The sequence below is a fragment of the Staurois parvus genome, unplaced genomic scaffold (assembly GCF_062004578.1).
Source record: "Staurois parvus isolate SC_StPar_1 unplaced genomic scaffold, SC_StPar_1.0 ptg001339l, whole genome shotgun sequence".
Lineage (NCBI taxonomy): Eukaryota > Metazoa > Chordata > Amphibia > Anura > Ranidae > Staurois > Staurois parvus.
In genome coordinates, this window is record NW_028319135.1 from 89163 (window position 1) to 113851 (window position 24689).

Below are 24689 nucleotides of genomic sequence, written 5' to 3' on the forward strand. Positions count from 1 at the left end.
TATTCTCAGGGGTTTCGGTAGGTTTCCAATAAAACATTTCAATTGATGATATTTCCACTCATCTATTCTAATAAAATATCTCCCTTCTTCTCTATTAAATCTTTAAGTGTTCTCAATTCCCCCTCCACCAAAACATCTCTCAGTTGGGTATCCTCCTTTCTAAACCATATCCCTGATATCTTATTCTTTCCCGGGGGAAAGTACTCAGTATTTGTGAGAGGCATTAATATAGAATTAAATTCCCATTTCATGTTTTTGTGTAAATTGTCCCATACCCTAAAAACATTTAAAGTGTAAATACTTGTGCTTTCTTTAATTCCCCTGAACTGTGGTGGAACCCATATCATCTGACTCAATCTAATACCACTAAGATCATTTTCAATTGTTACCCAACTTTTCCCCTTATGGTTAAATGTCCAGTCATATATGCTTGCTAAGACCACTGCTTTATAGTATCTTTTGACATCTGGTAGACCCAATCCCCCTTTCTCTTTAGTCCTACTCAATGTTTCATATGCTATTCTAGGTTTTTTATTCTTCCATATGTATCTTGTTAACATTTTTTTCATTATCTTAAAGAAGGCTTCTGGAATTTTAATTGGTACCATTTGAAATCTATACAGTATTTTAGGCATAATTACCATTTTGACCAGGTTTATACGTCCTATCCAGGATGGATTTCCTCCTTCTAGTCTTTTTAGATCTTCCCTGATCTCATTTATCAAAGAGATATAGTTTAATCTATACAAATGCTTATATGAGGCAGTGAGTTTTATTCCTAGGTATTTTATCTCTTTTTCTCTCCATATAAAGGGGAATTCTTTTTGTAGTTTTTCTTTTTCATTCTTTGATGTATTAATATTCAGGATCTCTGTTTTTGTTGGATTAATTTTTAAATTTGATAGTTCCCCGTACTCCTTCAGAATCTTCATTATATTTGGGAGAGTTATTCGGGGATTCCCCACATAGAACAATAAGTCGTCCGCAAAGGCCGCTACTCTATGTTCTATGGATTCTATCTGAATTCCCTTTACCGATCCACTATTTCTTATTATTGACAACAGAGGTTCGAGTGACAATACATATAGCAGAGGGGACAGTGGACAGCCCTGTCTTGTACCATTAGACATTCCAATGGGTTCTGATCTCTCCCCATTTACCGTGATGATTGCAGTAGGCTCCCTATATAATTTACTTATCCACTCTCGCATTCTATCACCTATCCCCAGCACTTTTAAGTTGTCCATCATAAAGCCCCAGTCCACTCTATCAAATGCCTTCTCTGCATCAATTGACAAGAGCACCACCGGGGCTTTCCCTTTTCTACTTTTCTGAATAAGCATCAGGGTTCTCAAGCCGTTATCTCTACCTTCTCTCCCCGGTACAAAACCCACCTGGTCTCCATGGATCCATTCAGGCATCAGATCCCTCAACCTGTTTGCTAACACCTTTGCATACAGTTTAGTGTCAGTGTTCAATAATGAGATAGGTCTATAGCTGGAGCACTGAGATGGATCTTTTCCCTCCTTGTGAATAAGTACTACATGGGCCTGTAGGGATTCTCTCCTCACTTCCATCCCACCTCCCAGAGCATTCATATATTTCTCCAGCTTGGGTAACAGTACTTCACTAAATTTCTTATAGTACTTAACTGTATAGCCATCCGGGCCTGGGCTTCCCCCCCCCCCTGTGCTTTTTAATGCTATTTTAATTTCTTCCTGGGAAATTTCTGCGTCTAGGGAGTTCAACTGTGCTTCACTTAGTTTTGGTAATCCCGCATTTTTTAAGTATGTCATCTTTTTTTCATTAATTCCCTCTTGAGCTTCTTTTAGAGGGCCTTGTGGGCTAATATTATATAACTTTTTATAGTACTCCGTAAACACTTAAATAATCTCTTTATTTGAGTGGACCAACTCCCCCTTTGAGCTTTTTATCTTTTCTATATAGTTCCTATTTTTCTTTTTATTCAAAGCTCTCATTAGATATCTTCCTGGTCTGTCTCCCCATCTATATCTCTCGTTCAAAACCCTGTTGTATACTCTTCTCTTCTCCTCATCCATCAACCTCTCTAGCTCATCTTTTTTATCCAATAACTTCTGTCTCGTATCTTTTGTTATTTTCTTCTTATGTATCTGCTCCAAGTCCAATATTTCTTTTAAGAGCCCACTGACCCTCTCTCTTCTTTCCTTTTTCTTCCTTGCTCCTGCCGCAATCAAGATTCCTCTTATGAATACCTTGTGGCTTTCCCAGACTGTAGCTATCGATACTTCCTCTGTTTCGTTCTCCTTAAAGTATGCCTTAATCTCTTTCTCGATTTTCTGAACTACCTCCTCATCCAGAAGAAGAACTCATTTAACCTCCACCCTAATCCTCCAGTCCACCTTCTTCCCCATCCCATTTTCATTACGACCGGAGCATGATCCGAGAACGTCCTTGTCTCTATGTCAATTTTAACCAGATGATCTATAAGTTGATGGTCTATTAGGATGTAATCTAATCTCGAGTATATGTCATGTGCATTAGAGAAGAAGGTATAGTCTCTGTCTTTCATATGCGTTATTCTCCAGGTGTCCACTAGTTGATATTCATGCATCACTTTTTTCAAAGTTCTCAGAGACCTACTCCCCTCTCTTTGCACAGAAGAGGTATTATCCTTTTGTGGGTCCATACAAAAATTTAGGTCTCCAGCTACTATCAAACGCCCTTTTTTAAATTTCATTAATTTTTTCAACAGACCCTTCATATACATCTCCGGGTTTTTATTAGGGCAGTATATATTGGCTAAAGTACACTCAATCCCCTGAAGTCTACCTTTTAAGAATAAAAACCTCCCCTCCGGGTCGGTTCTTCTATCCTCCAGCTCAAATGTCATATTCTTTGCCAAACCTATTGCAACCCCTTTTGCTCTTTTAATTGGAGAATCTGCATAGTACCATGTTGGGTAGTATTTGGATTTCAATTTCACGTTTGCCTCTATCTCAAAGTGCATCTCCTGTAAAAATACCACTGACGTCGCCCTATGATGTAACTCATTAAACAACCTAAATCTCTTCCCTGGACAACTCAGCCCATTCACATTATAGGTTATAAACTGTATTTCTTCCATCATTCCCAATTAACTCCATCTCTCTTCCAGATTGCCTCTTCCTCTTTATCCCTTCTGTCATGCAGAGTATTGACCCAATACCTCCTCCCCTCCCTCCCTCCCACCCAACTCCCGACCCCTCCCCCCTCCCTCCTACCCTCCCAACCCGCCCCATTTAGGCTTTCCATTTGCCTATTCATCTTTTGAGGGACCCACTCCTCCATAGATGTAAACCTAGGGGCTGAGCTCTACCCATACACGGCGCCCTCCCCCCCCCCTCCCCGGATACCCTTGGACTATCTTTAAGATTTCATTAAGTTCCAGCAAAGTTCTAGAGTCTCAGAAGAAGAATATTATAAAAGAAAGGAGAAAAAAAAAAAAAAACCCTTCTATATTGATAAAGAGAAGGAGAGAGGGGGGGAGAGAAGAAAAAAAAAACCAAAAAAAAAAACCCTTCAAATCTCCCCTATTTATGTCCTTCTAACTAAATTCCACTCTTCTTTTATTTTTTTTTTTCTAGCTTCACAATCCCCTTTCCTCCTCCCACCCTGGGATCTCCACTATTTGTAAATCGAGTCTCTTAAAAAAGTCTCTCAAGTCTTCAGGGAATCTTAAGTGAGCTGTAACTCCGTTCTTCCACCCGATTAAGGATTCTGGTATACCCCATCTATAGTGCACATTCTGCTTTCTCATTTGCTCTAATAGGGGTTTCAAAGTTCTCCTTCTCCATATTGTCTCTGATGTCAAATCCGCATAAATCTGTATATCCATATCTTTATATTTAATATTTGCTTTTCCTTTTGTCTTTTTCCAAATCTCTTCTCTATCACCTCTTATCTGGAATTGGACAATTATATCTCTTGATTTCTCTATTCCACCTCTTTGTTGCATTCTTCCTACTCTATATGCACCTTCAAGATTCACCGCTTCTGTTTCTGGTTTATCCAATATAAAGTTTATAATTCTACATATTATGCTGCGTATCTCTTCTCCCTTTATGAGCTCTGGCACTCCTCTTACTCTGAGATTGTTTCTCCTCTCTCTATTTTCTTGTACCTCCATCTTATAGAGTAGTTTCTTTTGTTCTTTCCTGATATCGATTGTTCTCTTTTCCAATTCAGAAATGTCATGGGTGTGGTTTTTAACTCTTTCCTCCGTTTCCTCTACCCTCAGTAATATCTGTCCCAAATCACTCCGAATATTGACCAGTTCATGCTTTATCGTTCTTTCTAAATTTTTAAACATATCCGCCATCTCCTTCTTATTTGGGACTTGTAGCTCCTTATCTGACTCTCTTATCTCCAAATTTTCCTTTGTTTGTTGGTTGCTATGTTGTATTACTACTGAGGGTTTAGGGCTATCTTCCAAGCTTATTTCCAGTTCACTTTTTTCCCCAATCACTTGAGACCTTTCTGGGGTCATATTACCTTGAGACGTATATTTTTTTATTGTACTTGTCTGAGACCCCTTTGTCCCACTACATTTCACGCTTTTATTTTTCATCTTCTAGGCTCTACTTTTCCTCCTTTTCTCCTTATTCGCACTTACGAAAGCTGGAACCACAGTAAAATCTAGACACCTTGGGCCTGGTGGTCAAATTTCAATCCTCTTTATTATTTTATCCGTTTTTCCAAGTTATGGCTTTTCTATATCTTCTTATCATATTTAAGTCACTTGCATACTCTCCCAGGAAATCCCCCCCTTTTACGTATCCTCTTTAACTTTCCATGGACAATATATTTTTATACAGTCTTTACCATTCCAAACTGTTCACACTCACCCTCTCCTTGTAGTTCTCTCCAATGAGATTATTTGAGTCAGTTTGGGCCACCGACATAAGCCTTTGATCTTCTTTTTCTTCAGGGGGATTCCTGTGGGCTTCTCCTCCTGTAATTTGCTTCCCAGTCCTCTATCGGTTAATATTTCTTCTCCCAGGGGCGCTGGGGGCTCATTGTCTGGTTAAGACACAGTACTGGGGGGGAGAGGCATCGGCATCTCTCTCTTTCCTCGGGCCCCGGCCGGCCGGCTTTCTCCCCTTCCCAGAGCTCCTCTGCGGCAGGTCGTGTGATCACAACCCTCCTCCTCGTCCTCCCAGCAGCCTCTCTCCTTGGGTCGCACCACCTCCAACTTCCTCATCCCGGCTCACTCCCTCTCCGATGCCGCCAGGATCGCCACCCACCGACCGGTTCACCAGCGGGCAAATCCCCGGCCCAGCGTCGGTCACCAGCGGGCAAATCCCCGGGCCCAGCGTCTCCATCTCCTCAGGCATCCAAGGTAAGGCAGGGGTAGCAGAGAGCACTCACTCCGTGCTCATTCACGCCGCCATAGCCAGGCTCCGCCCCTCAAAGGTGTTTATTACCTTCTTCTAAATAAATGTTTTATTGGATTTACACTATTGGAGCCGTTTCTTCTCTCCCTATCATGACGAAAAAAGGCTCTGGACAGCATCGGGAACTGGAAGAATTAAAAAACAATTTCAAACGCAAACGCTTATAAACGCGATTTGCTGCGTTTTGCATTTGAAACGCTGATAAAATCGACTGCTGAACGCAAGTTTGGTGTGTTCAAAAAAATGACTGTAAACTCAACTGCCTGTAAACGAAGATGTTTAAATGGACACATAGGAAAACATTAGGGAGAGTTCAGGGGCTGCTGAAAAAATTGCTGAACAGCTCCTGAATGTGAGTTTATCAGCTGCAGTGTACATGAGTCCTAACTAAAGACAAGACTTCCTCTTTGGATAGAATGGAGAGGGATAAGACCCCCTGCCGAGTTTTTATTGCTGTCTGTGCCGCTTTCTGCCATCATCATTGAGAAATAAAATCCCAAATTTTGGTTTACACCAGAACAGGAACAGAGGGGAAATCTTCCAAAGCGGACACTAGTTCTGGCGACAACCGGAACCTTCTCACTTTAGAGGGATTTCCTCTCACTTCCTGTTTGGCTATGGAACAGGAAGTGAGATTAAATCTCCCCAATCAGACACAAATGGCGAAAAAATCTAACCCTATCCAAAATGACGAAAAAAAAATTTTTGACTTTAGTTCTAAATCAAGATCCGCACCAATAAATGTTTTCTGTAAGAAGTTTTTTTTATGACTTTTACATTTTAAAGACTTATTTTGATTAAAAAAAAAAAAAGTAAAGACTTGGTAAAACTAAGTAACATGTATTGTTGATATTAATCTAAATTCCTTTTTTTTTCAGCCTGAAAATATTTTGTGCGTCAGTCGAACTGGAAACCAAATCAAGATTATTGATTTCGGACTAGCAAGAAGGTAAACAGTCTCTTATCATAGTTAACAGGGATTTAAACACGCACAGCTCTGATATATGGGAATGTTTTACAGTCCACAGGGCAGAGGAATATAAGGAGTTAATATAAAGATAGACGCTGCTACTTATACTTTCTGACCCCTTCTTTATATACTCAACTCATCATGCGCCAGGAACCTTCCTGTTCTAGGAGACAAGGATGAGATTTCATATATTTAATTTTGAATGAAAGCAAACCGCCAGATATTGATCTGTTATTGGACTGCTATGTGGCCTCAGGAATTGGGAGACAGCGCTCATAATCCAGCAGTTGATAAGGCAGCAAATTTCAGATTTCAGGTAACCTTTACCCCTAAAACTAAAGATAAAATGAATCTGAGGGCTATAAAGAATTAAAAATTATATAAGTTAATACATCTAATGTATAATTTCATGGCCATGTATAAAATGTGTAGTACCGGTAAATTAACAAATACAATAGCAAAAAAAAACCCAAAAGCAATATTTAAATACCTCCAAAGTTTAAATGACTTTGAATGTAGCATGGTTGTTGGTGCCAGAGGGGCTGGTCTGAGTTTTTCAAAAACTGCTGATCTGCTTGGATTTTCACGTACAACCATCTCTAGGGTTTACAGAGAATGGTCCGAAAAAGAGAAAATATCCAGTGAGCAACAGTTTTGTGGACTAAAATGCCTTGTTGATGTCAGAGGAGAATGGGCAGACTGGTTTCTGCGACATCCAGATGGTAGGGTCAGAATTTGGTGCAAACAACATGAAAGCGTGGATCCATCCTGCCTTGGATCAACGGTTCAGGCTGGTGGTGGTGTCATGGTCTGGGGGAGATTTTCTTGGCACTAGCAAGGTGTACCTAATTAAGTGGCCGGTGTGTGTGTGTGTGTGTGTGTATACAGTTGCAAGAAAAAGTATGTGAACCCCTTGGGATTACGTGCAGTTTTGCATGACTTGGGCATAAAATGTGCTCTGAACGTCATCTAAGTCACAACAATAGAACAACACAGTCTGCTGAACATAATACTACACAAACATTAGATGTTGCCATGGTTTAATTGCACATAACATGTAAACATTCACAGTGCAGGGAGGAAAAAGTATGTGATGCCCTAGCTTAATGACTTCTCCCAGAGCTAATTGGAGCCAGGAGTGAGCCAACCTTGACTCCAATCAGTGTGATGATATTGGATGTGTTGCTGACAGCTGTCCTGCCCTTAAAAAACACATACCTGTTTTGGGTTTACTGGTTTCAAGAATCACTGTCTGATGTGAACCATGCCTCGCAGAAAAGAGCTCTCAGAAGACCCACGATCAAGAATTGTTGACTTGCATGAAGCTGAAAAGGGTTACAAAAGTATCTCCAAAAGCCTTGATGTTCACGTGTCCACGGTAAGACAGACTGTCTACAAATGGAGAAAGTTTAGCACTGTTGCTACTCTCCCTAGGCATGGACGTCCTGTAAAAATGACTGCAAGAGCACAGCACAGAATGCTGCATGAGGTAAAGAAGAATCCCAGAGTGTCAGCTAAAGACCTACAGAAATCATCATATATATATCAACTCTGTGTCTCTATAGGATAGGGGAGGGCTCCCTAACGGGCACTGACAGCAACAAAAACGTAAGACATATTTCTTCCCCCTTTTATCCAAAACAAAAGGAAACATGTTGGCTGGTTGTCTTTTTCCTAAAAACTCTACACACTTAATTTATTTTCCTATTCAGGTATGTATTCTTAACTCAGAAAGTTCATGCTATAGCTCTCAGCCTCCAACTAATCTCCAAATTTAATTTTTTTTTCCCTACTGTGATCTGACTTTCTGTTAGAGAGTGGCTGTGTTGGTTCTCCATGTCCCACTGTATGTAGGGATGTAGCCACCCTCTCATGTTTGCTCCTGAGATGGACTATGGGATTTTTAGTATGCATGGAGCACAAGTAGTGGATGTGTATGGATTATTTTTGGAGGATAAGGACATCATTTTTTGTCACTTTAATATCCTGCACTGGTTTTTCAGGTACAAGCCAAGAGAGAAGCTGAAGGTGAACTTTGGAACACCAGAGTTTTTGGCCCCGGAAGTGGTGAATTACGACTTTGTGTCCTTCCCAACCGATATGTGGAGTGTGGGGGTCATTACCTACATGCTGTAAGTTACCCAGTGGGTCGGCGGATCTGGGGCTTTTGCTGCACTACATTTGTTACTGAGCAACCAGGTGCAGAAGATTTGTTACATTGATTATTATTTTTATTAGTATATAGGATTTATATAGCGGCAACGGTTTTCTTAGCGCTTTACATTACAGTGGGAGACAATACAGTAACAATACAGTTCAATACAAGAGGGATTTGAGGGCCCTGTTCCTTGGAGCTTACAATCTAGGAGGGCGGGGTGAATGGTACAGTAGGTAGTCACTGTGGGGGATGGACTGGTTGGAAGAGTAGAGGATTCCAGAATTAGCAGAGGGCGGGATAGGCTTCCCTGAAGAGAAAGGTTTTCAGTGATCGCCGAAAGGCAAGTAGAGTAGGTGATAGTCTGATAGATTGGGGTAGGGAGTTCCAGAGGATGGGAGACGCCCTGGAGAAGTCTTGGAGACGAGCATAGGAGGAGGAGATAAGGGAGGTAGAGAGTAAGAGTTCCTGCGAGGAGCGGAGTGTACGGTTTGGGTGATATTTAGAGATAAGATCGGTTATGTAAGTTGGGGCAGTGTTGTGGATGGCTTTATATGTCATTGTCAGAGTTTTGAATTTTATCTGTTGGGCAACTGGGAGCCAGTGGAGGGATTGGCAGAGAGGGGTGGTGGATACGGAACGGTTATTGAGGTGGATGAGTCTGGCAGCAGCATACATGATAGACTGAAGATGGGATAGCCTGCGATGAGGTAGGCCAATGAGGAGGGAGTTACAGATATGAGTGAATAAGTTCCTTATTTTGCTAAGTTTGTTGCTAAGTTTTTTATTCATTATCAGTGTGATAGTACAATTTTTATCCTGTTACATCTTTGCTGTGAAAACAATCAGCTTTAGGGTTATAGAGTAAGGATATGTTCAAGGCCCCATTCAGACCTCGCATAGCAGGAACAAATGTTCCGCTCACTATTTTTCAAGCGGAATTGACATGCCGAAATGCGTGTCTCACATAGGGCAGCCCATCCACTTCAATGGGCTGCCCTATGTGCAATTGTCGCCCAAAAGTAGTTCCTGTTTCTTTTTGGGCAACAAGCTTAGTATGATTCTTAACCGCTTGTTTTCCTGCGTGATTCATGGCAAAATTGCACCTCGTTTGGGCTGCCATTAATATAATGGTGACCAAATGTGCATCGCATTGATTCTGCTTGTGATTTCAAATCGCCTAACGTGAATGGGGCCTAAAGGTTTTGATAAGGGGTTAGGGTTAAAACAATAGGGGATTATTTACTTCTCTGTAGTGTATTATTTATTTATTATTTATTTCTGGTACTTATATAGCGCAGTCAATTTACGCAGCTCTTCACATATATATAGTACATTCACATCAGTCCCTAACCCTCAAGGGGCGTACAATCTAAGGTCCCTAACTCACATTCATACATACACATACTAAGGCCAATTTAGACAGGATCCAACCTACCAGCATGTCTTTGTGTGTGGGAGGAAACTGGAGTACCCGGAGGAAACCCACGCAGGCACAGGGAGAACATGCAAACTCCAGGCAAGAGGTGCCGTGGCTGGGATTCGAACCAACAACCCTAGTACTGCCAGGTGGAAGTGCTAACCATTTAGCCACTGTGCTGCCCATGGCACATTATTATTAAGGCACATTATGTCCTGAAAATGCATTGTATTAAGGCAGCCTATGTAAATGTAAGCTCTGAGGATCAGGGCCCTCCTATCCCTCTTGTATTGTTGCTGTATTGTCTCCCGTTATATTGTAAAGTGCTGAGCAAACTGTTGGCGCTATATAAATCCTGTATAATAATAATATAAATGAATGGACTACCAACACACCCTAATGTGCCAAAAAATGGATGTGAGATCTTTTTTTTCTAACACAACTGTGTGTTGCCTTATAGCACTGGGGTGCCATTCTTAATGAATGGCACTGCAACTTGGTAATGCATGTTCATGTGTTGCTGCAATGCAAACATGTTAATGGGTTTTATCATGCGAAGGATGAAGTTCAAAGTGAACCTGTGCTTAAAGCATTAGGTATATATTTATGTCATACGTTGGTGGCAAGGCAGTCTCTACCCCGTGTTGGCTTTAAATCTTGACTTGTGCAGTGTGTGCGGTGCGCAGTCATGTTGGAACAGGAAGGGGCCATCCTCAAACTCTTCCCACAAAGTTGGGAGCATGAAATTGACCAAAATGTCTTGGTATGCTGAGGCCTTAAGAGTTCCCTTCACTGGAACTAGGGGGCCAAGCCTAAGCCCTGAAAACAACCCCACACCATAATCTCCCCTCCACCAAACTTTACATTTGGCACAATGCAGTCAGGCAAAAACCATTCTCCTGGCAACTGCCAAACGCAGGCACGTCTATCGGATTGCCAGACAGAGAAGTGTGATTGGTCACTCCAGAGAACACATCTCCATTGCTCTAGAGTCCAGTGGTGGCGTGCTTTACACCACGGCATATGATGATTTGCATTTCACTTGGTGATGTAAGGCTTGGATGCACCTGCTCGGCCATGGAAGTCCAAAGTGAACCTGTGCTTAATGCATTAGGTATATTTTTATGTCATACGTTGGAGGAAAAGCAGTCTCTACCCCATGTTGGCTTTAAATCTTGACTTGGTTTACCCAGGACTTTCTCCCTTGATCCCTTCAAACGAAGAATGTTGTAGCAGCAAAGGGAAGGTGAGTATGTGTAGGTGGGGAGGGTGGTAGGTAAATGAATCTTTTGTGTTTCTCTCCAGCAGACCTCATGGTTGTCTGATGCAGAGGTTTTTACTTTAATTCTGCTAATTTTGTCTTTGTTAGGCTCAGCGGTCTATCTCCATTTCTGGGAGAAAGTGACGCAGAGACCATGAACTACATTGTCAACTGCAACTGGGATTTTGACTCGGAGGCATTCGATCAGGTGTCCGAAGAAGCCAAGGACTTCATCTCAGGACTTTTGCTCAAAGAAAAGAGGTAATAAAATATAAAGAGCATCTTCAATGACATTACAAAGCAGGGATGTCCTACCACAGATAACAGCTGGAGGAAGGAGATTCCATTACAGTAGGACTCCAGTATAGTGCAGATTTCAAATGATCAACTTCTTAGCCAAATGGCTGTATTACATGACCATCCCTGGCTGTCATGGGGTTGCTTTGGAGCAGCCATTCTCAAGCATGGTTCCATGCAACATATGGGTTCCTCCAGTGGTAGCTAGGGGTTCCTTGAGCTGTAGATGATTGAGCTCCCATATGATGGTTCCTGCATAATCCTGGCTCCAATGACACTTGTCAAAGTTACTCCTTTTACATGACATGATCTTTTAAGGCACCTTGCACACGGTGTCTAGTTGATGTACATCTGGTGTATAATGACTTGCAATGTCTAGCCCTGCTGCCTGTAGCTTCTCAAAAGCCGCTGAACAGGGCTGAATGCTGTACTGAATGGTACCTGCGTTTGGGGCCCTGTGCATTCAGGGACCAATGCATGGAACACAGAAGACCTGTATTCAGCCATAGACTTTGACAACCTGCAGGCAGTGGGGCTGGCCACTGAACCTGTCTTTCCTAGGCTCACTAAAACACCAGGAAGGACACACAGCAGCTGGATGGCCCCATGTGCAAGGGGCCTTAGTTGTCTGTAAGGTTGGCATTCTGACCACGCCTATAAGAGGGCAATTTTCCACTGACAACCAATGTAAGGGGCCTTCTTCCCAAAGACCCTTGATGGAATACTTTTAGCAGGGGTCCCCTGAGGCTATTTCAAGGATTTACTTTAGAAAGACACTGTCCAATCCGGGCAAAGTGATTGTGTCTCAAGATAGCCCACCTCTGCAAGCTTCTATACTTACTGATCAGCACTACCTCTACACCGCTCTGGTGTTGGCATCTAGACATGGGTCACATCATGCGCCCAATTCGCACAGCAGTGTTCAGACCTGCTGATGGGTTGCTCAGGCCCGGGCATTATCACATGTGCTCTCTCATACCTAGAAGACTGGGTCTCTGCAGATATGGGCAAAGTGGCTTTGGGGTTTATTTATTAAAACTGCATGGTACAAAATTTGCTGCAGTTCTGCATAGAAACCAATCATATTCCAGGTTTTATTGTCATAGTGTAATTGAACAAGCTGAAGCTAGAAGCTGATTGGCTACCAAATACCAGGTTCTGAGTGCTCCAGTTTTAGTAAATCCACTCCATTGTCTCTTTAACCACCTGCTGACTGCAGATAGCCGAATGACAGCTACACTGCGGCCGGCCAGTTCTGGGAGGGCGTCATATGACATCCTCCCAGAATGCGCTTTCCTACGGGCACAGCTGATCACGTGATGTGGTAAAAGGCCAATCACAGCGGCCTTTTACCACGTGATCAGCCGTGTCCAATGACACGCTGATCACCGGGAAATGCAATTGCCAGTTCTCGGCTGCACTTTCCTCACGCTGTCAGAGCATGAGGAAAGTACTGCCAAGAACTGGCAGTTGTCAGAGCAGGGATTGGCGCCGATCATCAGGGCACTGATCATCAGTGCCCTGATGATCAGTGCCCAGCAGTGCCACCCATCAGTTCTGCCCACCTGTGCCCAGCAGTGCGCCCACCTGTGCCGCCCAGCAATACCACACACCTGTGCTCAGAAGTGCCATCCACCTGTGCCCACCCACCTGTGCCCACTAGTGCCACCCACCTGTGCCCACTAGTGCCACCCACCTGTGCCCACAAGTGCCACCCACGAGTGCCCATCAGTGCAGCCCAGCAGTGCTGCCAGTCAGTGCCCAGCGGTTGTGCCAGTCAGTGCCCAGCAGTTGTGCCAGTCAATGCCTAGCAGTGCCGCCAGTCAGTGCCCAGCAGTGATGCCAGTCAGTGCCCAGCAGTGATGCCAGCCAGTGCCACCTATCAGTGCTATCTATCAGTGCCGCCTATCCGTGACACCTCATTAGTGCCGCCTATCAGTGCCACCTCATTAATGCTGCCTATCAGTGCTGCCTATCAGTTCCCATTAGTGCTGCCTATCAGTGCCGCCTATTAGTGCCCATCAGTGCTGCCTCATCAAAGCATATCAGTGAAGAAGAAAAATTACCTGTTTGAAAAATGTTATAATAGAAACAAAGAAACTTTTTTTTTTTAATTTTTTGCATTTTTTTGTTAATAGCGCAGTGGCTAGTGAGTGAACTTTTAGGTTGAACTCTCCTGTACAGAGAAAGGAACATGGGCATAAAGAAGCAAATGTGTACAGCAAGACCATGTGACTGTTGACCTTCATGTTTTATTGGTTGTTTTTGTTGTTTTGTACCTCTAGCTGTAGACTGAGCGCCGGACAATGCCTAAAGCATGAGTGGCTTACGAATTTGCCCCTAAAAGCCAAGAAATACAAAGTTCGCTTGAAGTCACAGATCATGCTTCAGAAATACATGGCCCAAAAGAAATGGAAAGTAAGTCCTCCATACCTCTCGTGTATCTAATTTATCTTCCTGTCAAGTACAGGAACCTCATAAACATGACTGAAAACCAGTCCTGCAGATATATTGATCGGTTTAGGTAACAGTTATACATCTATGGTCACACCATAATCTCTGTAGACAGCAAATGATTTTGGATGAGGGAGAAATATATTATTTAAAAGGAAATTTCATGGATAACCTACTGGTATTTCTTCAAGACAAGGCTGGAGTGAGGGGTGTGTGCATTTGCACGAGCTTACTGGTTTGGCTGAAATGATCATAGGTGTTTATTGAAGATCTGATGGTCCAACTTTCCACTATTGTATACACTGTATGGATCATATGGACACACTTTGTACACATCTGACTATCACACCTTACCTTTATGGCCAACAGTATGTGTAAACTCCTTCAAATGATTGAGTTCAGGTGTTTGCACTGAAGTGTACTGGTAATACTACAGCATACAAAGACATTTTAGACAATAGTGCTTTTCAAACGTTATGGCAGGGGTGTCCAACCCATGGGCTGCAGGCTACATGCAGCCCAAAAGAGTTACGCGTGTGGCCTGGGCATGTCTGGAGTGACCCTGGGGGTGCCATCCAAGCATAGCCACTGTGGCAACCAACATGGACAAACCTGGCTAGATCTAGGGGGTACTCTAAGATCTTGGGATGGGCCATTCATGTTGCTGGGTAATGTATGAGCTGTACTAGCAGCATAGGTTTGGGTGATGGGCCTTTGGCATTGCTAGGTGCAGGGGTGACGTGTGGGCTGTGCTAGGATCATGGGGTTGATGTAGGAGCTGTACTAGGATAACTGGTGTGGGTGATGGGCCATTGGCATTTCTAAACATAGGGGTGATATATGGGCTAACTTGGGTACAGGTGTGATGTGTGGGCTATACTAGGATCATGGGGTGGGTTATTGGTATTGCTGGGTACAGGTGTATCCTATAAGCTATACTAGGTCATGGGTGTGGATGATGGGCCATTGGCATTGCTGGGTACAGGGGTGATTTATCTATATCAGTGATCATTAACTTGTGATCTACCTGACTTTCTGTTTATCAGCTGTCCATATTTTTAGTGTATTGTATGTGTGACCCAAGACAATTCCTCTTCTTCCATTGCACCCCAGGAAGGTCAAAAGGTTGAACACCCCTGCTTTATGTGAACAGTTTGGATTACGCCCCCAGTATGAAGGTGCTCTTGTGCACAATGGCAGCTCCATAAAGACATGGTTTGAGGAGTTTGGTGAGGAGGAGCTCAAGTGGCCTGTGCAAACCTTGGTCTAACTCACTGAACACTGAACCTTGGTCTAACTCACTTGGAACACCAGCTGTGAGCTAGGTCTTCCCTTTTTGTGTGAATGGGCAAACCTTCCCATGTGCACATTTGTGGAAAGCCTTCCTAGCAGAGTAGAGGCTACAGTAGGCACAACGGGAAGGGGCACTCCATATTAATGCCGAGATTGTACTGGGATGTCCAACATAGACATATGACGGTCAGGTGTCTACACCTCTTTGGCCATACAGTCTAAATATATTTCTTGGGTTTTAGCTCCATCCATTGCCAAATGCCAGAACCTCTATTGCCCACTGAAGCTCTAGCACTTGACAGCATAATGGCAGGGAGAAGGCATAGGGTCCTACTAGGACCAATTTGAAAATTAGCACAGGTACTTGCAAGCACAAGGGATCTGCATTTCAACACTTTTAGGCCAGGTTAGGTTAACATTGAAAGTTATTGCAAGAGGAAATTCAGAATTTGATGGCGAATGGGTGGAACCAGAGCCAGGAACTGTAACAGAGAGATCTCAAAGCGGTGTAAAGGCTGAAGGTTTTTTACCTTCACGCATTCTATATTCAATACTTTCTTGAGTCTCTTTGCGATCTAGCATTGTGAATGACAGCCTTGGTTGCCCCGGGTCTCTGCCTCATTGGCTGAGACAGCAAGCGGGAGCCATTGGCTCCCACTGCTGTCAATCACAGCCAGTCAGCTGATGAGAGGGGCAGGGCCAAGACGCAGCTCCATGTGTAAACGGACACACGGAGCAGCGGGTGCCCCCATAGCAAGCTGCTTGCTGTGGGGGCACCTACCGGACAGCAGGAGCCAGGAGAGCCTGCGGGGGACCCAAGAAGAGGAGGATCCAGGCTGCTCTGTGCAAAACCACTGCGCACAGTAGGTCAGTATAGACGTTTGTTATTTCCCACCCCAAAAATTAACCTTTAGAATCGCTTCAATACCAAATTTCTGAAGAGACATTAGGCAACAGTTACCCAGGTCACCAAGTTCCAGTTTGTACAAAGAATACTTTTGGGGTGGACCGATTCATTAGATAAGTCAACCAATGTTTGTTGCATTTTGTTCATCAAGTCTTACTACTCACAAATCATGAACGTTATCACCATGTTCCCCTGCAGAAACATTTCTATGTGGTCACGGCTGCCAACCGTCTCAGGAAGTTCCAGCTGCATTCACACAAACCCTCCTAGAACAAGACTGAACTACATTTGTGCGCGGACTGTACACAACAGCCGCCTGGCCGCCCAGTAACTCTACGGACTGCACTATGTACACAGGGGTCACATGATGACCGATATCCACTCCCTGGGGGCACAGTGTGAATGTGGTGGTTGTGGAAATATTATACCAAATGTAGATAGAGATCTTCACCTTCGGCCTTCTGGATCCTCAGATTCGTACCATCATACCTCGTATTGAATATCTCAACTGCGATGAACATTTTACAGGTTTAGTGAAGTGATAATTACAGTAGATGAAATGTGTTATTATATTTTACAAGGTACATTCTTATCTCTAGATGTAATGGGAAGAAGGCATTGTGCATAAAAGATGTTTTATCACACAATTAGGGGTACAGTTAACTCTAACACTTTCCAACTCTGTCCAAAACTAAAATACAATTTTGAACGCAGTTGGGCTTTAAAGATAATTTGCCACTAGTGATTCATTGATTGTAATATTTCTTTATTATTAAATAGAGCTATTCCCTTCTATAAAGTGGACCTAGAATCAGATATACTTTTACTTGATAAGTAGATGCATGTGCTTATCACAGTATCCCTCCTGAAAATGGCTTTATTGGTTTTTCTCTGGCTCGCCATCTTTGATTGGGTAGCAACAGGGTCTACTTCCAGGACAAAGAGTGGATTCACGCATATCCGATGCAGAGTGAAGCTTGAGTTTCATAGCCAGTTGATACAGGATCAGCTCAAGATTTCATCCTGTTCACGTCAGGTTTAGAAACAGTTCCCATAGAAGTCAATGGCCTGTAATCCGCACCTGAACCTGACCGCACTGCTCAGAAATCAGACAGGACTCTTTCTAAACCGCCGGTACGCCGGACATATGTGAACAAGCACCAGTGGAAGCAACGTTATTTCACATGTCATGCGGATTGGATGCAGTTCAGACCACATCCAATCCGCATTTATGTGAACGGGCAATGAGATTCCAGCTCAGATGACAGTCATATAACGTCTGTTGTCTATGTACTGTATTTTTCGCTCCATAAGACGCACTCCCCCCCCCCCCCAAAAAAAAATGGTGGGAAATGTCTGTGTATCATATGGAGCAGCCAGCCCAGTATTCCCCTCATTGCTGTCGCGTTAGAATACTGGGCCGGCCGCTCGGCTCTTCTGTGCAGCAGAATCGGCTTCTCGGTCCTATCTATTCCTCAGTCCAGCGGTGTCCTCATCACCGCTGGTTTCTCCAGCTATCTTCTCTCCCTGGCGCCGGCATCTTCAGTGTGGGCACACGGCTGTGACAGCTTGCGGCTTTACAGCCGGGTGCCCACTGCGCATGCATGAGAGGCGCTGCACTTTGTGAATGGCCCCGTAGTCTTCTGGGGCCTGTCACGTGTCCAAGAAGACTATGGGGAGAACGATCGCAGCGGAAGTGGGTATCTGTCAAATTCGGGTACCCACTCCCCAAACGTCTGCAGTCTCTGGTCATCTCCTGTACTATATCTGCAGTCCATTGTTTCAGAATATTTTTTTTTCCTCCTCTAAAACCTAGATGCGTCTTATGGTAAGGTGCATCTTATGGAGCGGAAACTATGGTAATTTTTCATAAACATCCAACACAGATCACCCCTCTGCTGCAGCCTTACCCCTTGCAGTCTGATCACTGGGGAGAGAAGACTGGGTAAATGCATTCTCCTGCCTGCAGCAGACTAATGACATTGTCAAAGCCTAGGCAAAGACAGTTGCTTGGAGCATTAAATGAGCTGCATTTTTATAAGCAACTCCTTTGGACATATTACTTTTTTTCATATATATTTTTACAATGGCGCACACTGGTGACACCAAGGAATTAACATTGCATAACTGTGCGGCACCCTGCCCCTCTCTGCACACTGGGTAACAGTGAAAGCTGCAGCCATCTTGCACCACAAATACAGGCGCTTGCTATGAAACTAAAACCCTTCCTTATCAAGGCATCATCACTACATACAGACCATTGCAACTGCTCTCAAGATCATTCACAAAAATCAGGGTTACAATAGGTCTTAATTTATGAAACGCAGTGAGGCTAATTTTATGCATCGGTTTTTGGTGGAATGTGCATTTATTTTGGTGCATGCTTAAAACTGTAGGATAGCAGGTTTTAAACATGTGTCTAGGCTGGTTTAGTGTGTTTTTTTTTTTTCTGGGGGGGGGGGGTGGTGGTAGAAGGGGGGTATTGTTGTAAAAGTGAGAATTCTGTATTTCTATAAAGAAAAAAAATAAAATGCCTAACAAAAAAAAATTGTTTTTATTTTTGGGCTCAATAGTTGTATAAAAGTTGGTGGAAAGCTAAATTAAAAAGTACTGTATACCTTCTATCACTTGTCACTCTCTTCTTAACCTCCCTAGCGGTCTGATTATGTCCATATTTCTGTGCTCAAAGCGGTACATTTTTTTGCATGGAAATATGTATTTTTTTTATTGTAGGCTGTAATTTTTAGGAATAACTCACTGAAATCTGTCCGAACAAGAGTCTAGTAAACATCCCGGGGATGATAAAATTTGAAACACGAAATCATAAATTATAATTTAATAAATAATCATAAAAAATATAATAATAAATTTAATTCAATAATATAATCAAACCAAAAACACTGAAATGTGAAATATAGCGCCAAGTTTGCACATCACTGAGCAAAGTCGCAAAATCGGTTTCAGTGTCTGATGAGGAATTTCCCCCACGAATCATTATCACTCAATTCTGCAAGTGGTTCTGATTTACTATCGCTGTTCTCTAGCCGGTCTAAAACCGCTTTTGACCTAAAGGGACACTTTTTGGACGCCATGGACGTTTCTCAGTTTCCAGGCAGAAAGAACAGTAAAAAAGCAGGCAGGGCGCCGGACAAAGCACTCGGGACAAAATGTATGTGAAATGGTTTGATATAGTAAAACATTACTGTGTGATTTTAGTGTATTGAGTGAATGCCATTTTTGGTCATTTTCAAATTTCCCGCCAGTTCCATCCCCCGTACATCCCGACGCTCGCAGGGGACGGAACCTAGATGACAGAAGCCGGCACCCGCCGGATTACATTGCCGGGGACACCGCAGGAGGGACTTCGTGGGAGCGCAGGACAAGGTAAGTGAAGAACAGATCCCGGAGCAGCACTGCATGGTAAGCCCAAGCGTAGCTCGGGGGGGTTACCGCTTTTGGTAGTGAAACTTTACCCCGAGCTACACTCGGGAATACCTCCAGGGAGGCTACAAGGGACTTTATGTAGAGATCTTACCCCCTCACCCTCCCCCCAAATTTTCAAAAAATGTCTCTTAATCTTTGGGGCAGCCGTCTCTAATATTCCCACAAGTTAGGTTAGAAATAGTGTCCACAACTTTCTGGTCATGGTTTTAGACCACCTTCGCTTCCCTGCCTGTTGGTCACCAGCACATGATCCCTAATCCTTATAGCAGCCACCTCCAGGATCACCAAAATGTAGGGCAGATATATTGTGCACAGCTTCTAGGTCATGGCTCTAGCCCACCTTCTCATTGTCCACCAGCATAAGACCGCTAATCCTTATAGCAACCACCTCCAGGATCCCCAACACTTAGGGCAGAAATAGTGTCCACAAATTTCTAGTCATGGTTCTAGCCCACTTTCCCTTCCCTGCCTATTGGTCACCCCTTATCCTTATAGCGGCCACCTCCAGGATCCCCAAAGCTTAGGGCAGAAATAGTTTCCATAGCTTCCTGGTCATGACTTTAGCCCATTTATTTTCGCACCTACCCATGGGCCACCAAATGCAATGAGCAACAGCTCTGGTGCACGGTTGAAGGAGGCGGTCCTAAAGTGCAACCAGGACCTGCACCTCAGGTTTTGGGAATCTTGAGTCACAGTAAAGACCTCTGCTCTAAGGCGAGCCATTTAAGAGGCAAGAACCTCCAAGAGGTTCTCTTTCAAGAATACTTATCAGTAGAAGAGCTTGCTTTAGTTTTTTTCAAAAGCCCCAAATCTAAGAAATTCAATTATGTGCCAGTCAGCCTGGAGCCATTAAATAAAGTCTGAACACTTGCCTGCCCTCTAAAACAGATTATTACAACTTTCTCAAGGTGATACATGGCACCTCCCCAACCAACATTTACCTGTGAGGCAGGCCTGGCCTATTAGAGCTTAGTTTTAGATTAGTTCCATGTGTGCATGGAACACCATAGGGGTCCCAAATGCATAAAGGTTATGCAGGCATCTTGAAGCTCAACAATTGCAGAACACTTCTTACATTTCAGAGAGCAAATTGCTGTAGCAAAAAAAAAAAAAAAACCCAAAGCCAAAAAAACAAACATTGTAACAGAGGATTACCCCCTTTGTCTGGTATTGTTCTTAAAATTTGTTTGCATGCTGTTCCTCAAAGATCCCACAATCCCTGGAACATAAAAATTGATCCATGCTCTATTATTGAGGTTGAACTGGATGGTTGGTGAATAGGCAGCAGTAATTTCTGCACCATACTCTGTTATTTCAAGGCATTTCACTCTCTCATAGCCAAACAAGAATCTTGGAAGTAGCATGGACTAAAGCTGGCCAAGCACCAAAAGAATTTTAAACGATTGTACGGAAGTTCTGAAACATTGTTGATCAGAGCATTCCCCCTTGCCATCAGTGGGGGAGATTTACTAAAACTGGTACAGACTCTGGTGCAGCTGGACATAGTAACCAATCAGCTTCCAGGTTTTATTGTCAAACCTTAATTGAACAAGCTGAAGTTAGAAACTGATTGGTTACTATGCACAACTGCACCAGATTCTGAGGTTTCGTAAATCCCCCCCCCCCATTGAGTTAACGTATTTTGTTCTAAAGCCCTTAAACTTTCATCCATACCTGCTAGTTGAATGGAATCCCAAGTGTATTAATCAGGTTTCTTTTGTGCCTAGAGCTGGCACATTACCATAGGTATGATTCTCCCAAAAACAAACCACATCCAGCATTAGAATTTAGCCCAACAAAAATTTCCATCCTCAAATTTTCTTACCGCTACGGTCCAAAATAAACATTGATTTGATCCCAGTGAACATTAGAAAAGCAAATATAGATTTGGGCCAGCTTGCCCAAAGAAACTATTGAAAGTGAAACGAAACCTGGAGTCAAGCTGGCCATAGATGGGTAGAATTTCAAACAAAAAATATTAGAAAAAGAATGTTCTAAGAAAATTTGTTTGTTTTTCTAATCAGTGGGTCAAATCGATGTTCGCTTTCAAGCGTGGTAACAAGGACATTCAAAGGAGCAGGATGGAAAATTATTTGAGCTACTTAATTTCTAACAGTGTATGTGGTTTTCACTTGGATGTCCATGAAAGTCCATCCATTCCAAAACCAAATGTTAAAAGCAAAAAAAAAATATCTTTTGAATATTTTGAGAAGTTTCCTAATATTTGTCATTTGAAATTCTACTCATCTATGGCTGGCTTATAGCTTTAAAGTGTAATCTCTGGTATAGTCACACTTCTATTTGTGCTGCCCCCAGCAAGTTTCAGTCCTCTTTCCCACTGGTGCACTTTTGCATGTTTTTCCAAAGCAACAAAAGTGCATGAAAACTATTCCCCAATAAATCATATGTAACTGTTCACACTGGAGATGTACTGCGCTTGGAAAAGTCCTGCATGCTGTATCTTTGGTGCAGTTTTTCAATATACACCTAAAAGGCACCTTCCATTTCGAGTCAATGGGAACACATTAGTGTGGAAGGGCCCATATCTTATATATATATATATATATATATATATAGTGTGTGTGTATATATATATATATATATATACACACATATATACATACACACACACACACACACACTATATATATATATATATATATTAAAAAAAATAAGTGTGCGTGTGTACGTATACATACACTCACCTTCCCCTAATTCCACAAGATCCCGACCACAAAATTGAGTTGCCTGTCAAAATCTTAACAGCCTTATGCAGTAACTATCCATCCGATCATGCGAAGTGTTCACACTCCATTTTACTTTTAGTACAGGTACATTAAATATATTAAATAGACCCCAAAGTGTTTGAAGGAGTGGTTTTGCTTGCCTATGGAAAACTATTTGCTACCAAAAAAAAATATCTTGCAATATATCTATCAAAAAAAAGTTACCAACTAAACCACTATAGATCATAAATTCCAACCGCACAGATCACAATGTTTGAAGGATATGAGTGCTCTATTAAAAAATGAACGATTGGCATGACACGGCCATTAAGCCGCTATAACCATCACAGCTATTTAGTGATTTCTTTATGACTTTTTTGCAGTGTTTTTTTAACTTTCTCAATGAATATAAACAGGGCATTGTGACTTTGTGGCAGATTTTAGCGATTGAATGATTTCATTTGTAAATTTAATAAAAGAGATTCAGTAAAATGTTTGACCAGAGCTATCTGTCATAGATAATTTCCCTGACGAGACCATGCGAAAGGTCTGTGATACGAAGCGAGAAATGAGATTCTTAAAACAGATCATTGTGTCAAGCACTTGCACGCTTCCTGGGATGAGAATAGGCGGGACATTTTACAGGCAGCACTTTCCTTGTCGCTGGGTCTCTCGTCTTGCTAAGCCGTGTTTAATGTGACGTGACCACAAGACAGTTGGCAAATGCTTTGCAGTAGATGCTTTCTTGCTTGTAGGTTTCAGGATACCTGACACTGTATGAGATATCTCTATCCATCTCTCTCTCTATATATATATATATTTCAGGTACTTATATAGCGCCAATTTACATATATATTGTACATTCACATCAGTCCCTAACCCTCAAGGGGTGTACAATCTAAGGTCCCTAACTTTACATTCATACTAGGTCCAATTTAGACAGGATCCAATTAACCTACCAGCATGTCTTTGGAGTGTGGGAGGAAACCGGAGTACCTGGAGGAAATCCACGCAGGCACAGGGAGAACATGCAAACTCCAGGCAGGTGGTGCCGTGGCTGGGATTCGAACCAACGACTCTAGTACTGCTAGGCGGAAGTGCTAACCATTTAGCCACTGTGCTGCCTCTCTCTCTCTCTCTATATATATATATATATATATATATACACACACACCCACATACACTGTGAAGTTGTTCCAGAGCTTAGTAAATGAGGCAAAGCTTCACTTTGCAAAGAATACCCAATCACATGCAAGGAAAATAAAAACATTTTTTGCTTGCACTCAGATCTAGAAAATCTGCACTTGGCCTGCACAGACTATTTGCCCTTAGTAAACCTACCCCATGGATTCAAATCTATCCATACATTGTTTTCTATGAAGGCCGTTCACATCTATGCAGTGCGATTTTGATCTAGTTTAAAAAAAAAAAAAAGGGTCCTGTGCGAGTTCAGTGCTGGTGCGGTGTAAATTTTTATTTTTTTTTTTTTATATATCTTCAGCTAGGCCCAGTCCCTTGAGAAAGTGCATTCAATTAGCACCCATCAAAACACAAAATCGCACTGTGAAATCGCATCAATTGGCTTCACATCCAGTGTGCACCAGCACTAAAGGCCAAGTCCAGCTTTCTGGTCATGTTTTCATGTTTAAATTAATTTTTTCTTTCGCATCAATCAAAATATGCTTCAAGTATAACTAAAATTTCATTTTTTTTTTATTTTTAAGTTTTGGATAGAATGTATAGGGACTAGAACACCTATTAGGTTTTTACCGCTGACTGATTCACCCTCTTAGTTTGTCCTGTTTACCGATACTAAGCAATTGCGCACAAGTACTCCTTCAAACGCTCCAATTCTTGAATCCAGTACCTTTGCAGTGCGCTTTAAATCCATTAATTTTGTATGGGATCAAGTCGCGCAGCAAAGAATTGCATGTGATTTGAGGTTTCCCCACAAGTGCGGTGCAGATTGCAGTGCGATTTAAGCCATTCACTTTGCACATGCTCATATTGCACTGAAAAGGTATCGGTAGTTGGTATCAGCGAGTACTTAAGCACAAGTATTACTGATTGTACGCGCTGATTAAAGAAAAAAACAACAACAATACACTGCATCCATGCAACTCTACTGGTTACCATAAACATCAAACTGAAAGTAAAAGAAAACCCCAAAATTTGGGTTGTCCCCAGAAAAGTAATAGAGGGGAAATCTTCCAATGGGGAAACTAGTTCTGGTGACTTGGGGGCCCCAAGGAATTCCAAAATTTCCAGGGATTTCCTTTCACTTACGGTTTGGCTATGGGACAAGTGAAGGTAAATCTCCACAATGGGATGCAAATGCCAAAAACACA

General features: G+C 42.6%; 1 protein-coding gene across 3 annotated transcripts in view; it reads left to right on the top strand.

Moving 5' to 3' along the window:
• The window catches only part of MYLK3 (myosin light chain kinase 3), an 86262-nt gene extending 67469 nt beyond the window's left edge, over window positions 1-18793 (top strand). For all 3 annotated transcript variants that reach the window (XM_089661448.1, XM_089661447.1, XM_089661446.1), the window contains exons 9-13: window positions 6293-6363; window positions 8388-8516; window positions 11329-11481; window positions 13803-13935; window positions 16370-18793. In XM_089661448.1, coding sequence (XP_089517574.1) covers window positions 6293-6363; window positions 8388-8516; window positions 11329-11481; window positions 13803-13935; window positions 16370-16441 — 558 coding nt within the window. In that variant the 3' untranslated portion in view covers window positions 16442-18793. The remainder of the gene's footprint in view (window positions 1-6292; window positions 6364-8387; window positions 8517-11328; window positions 11482-13802; window positions 13936-16369) is intronic.
• The last annotated feature ends 5896 nt before the right edge of the window (window positions 18794-24689 follow it).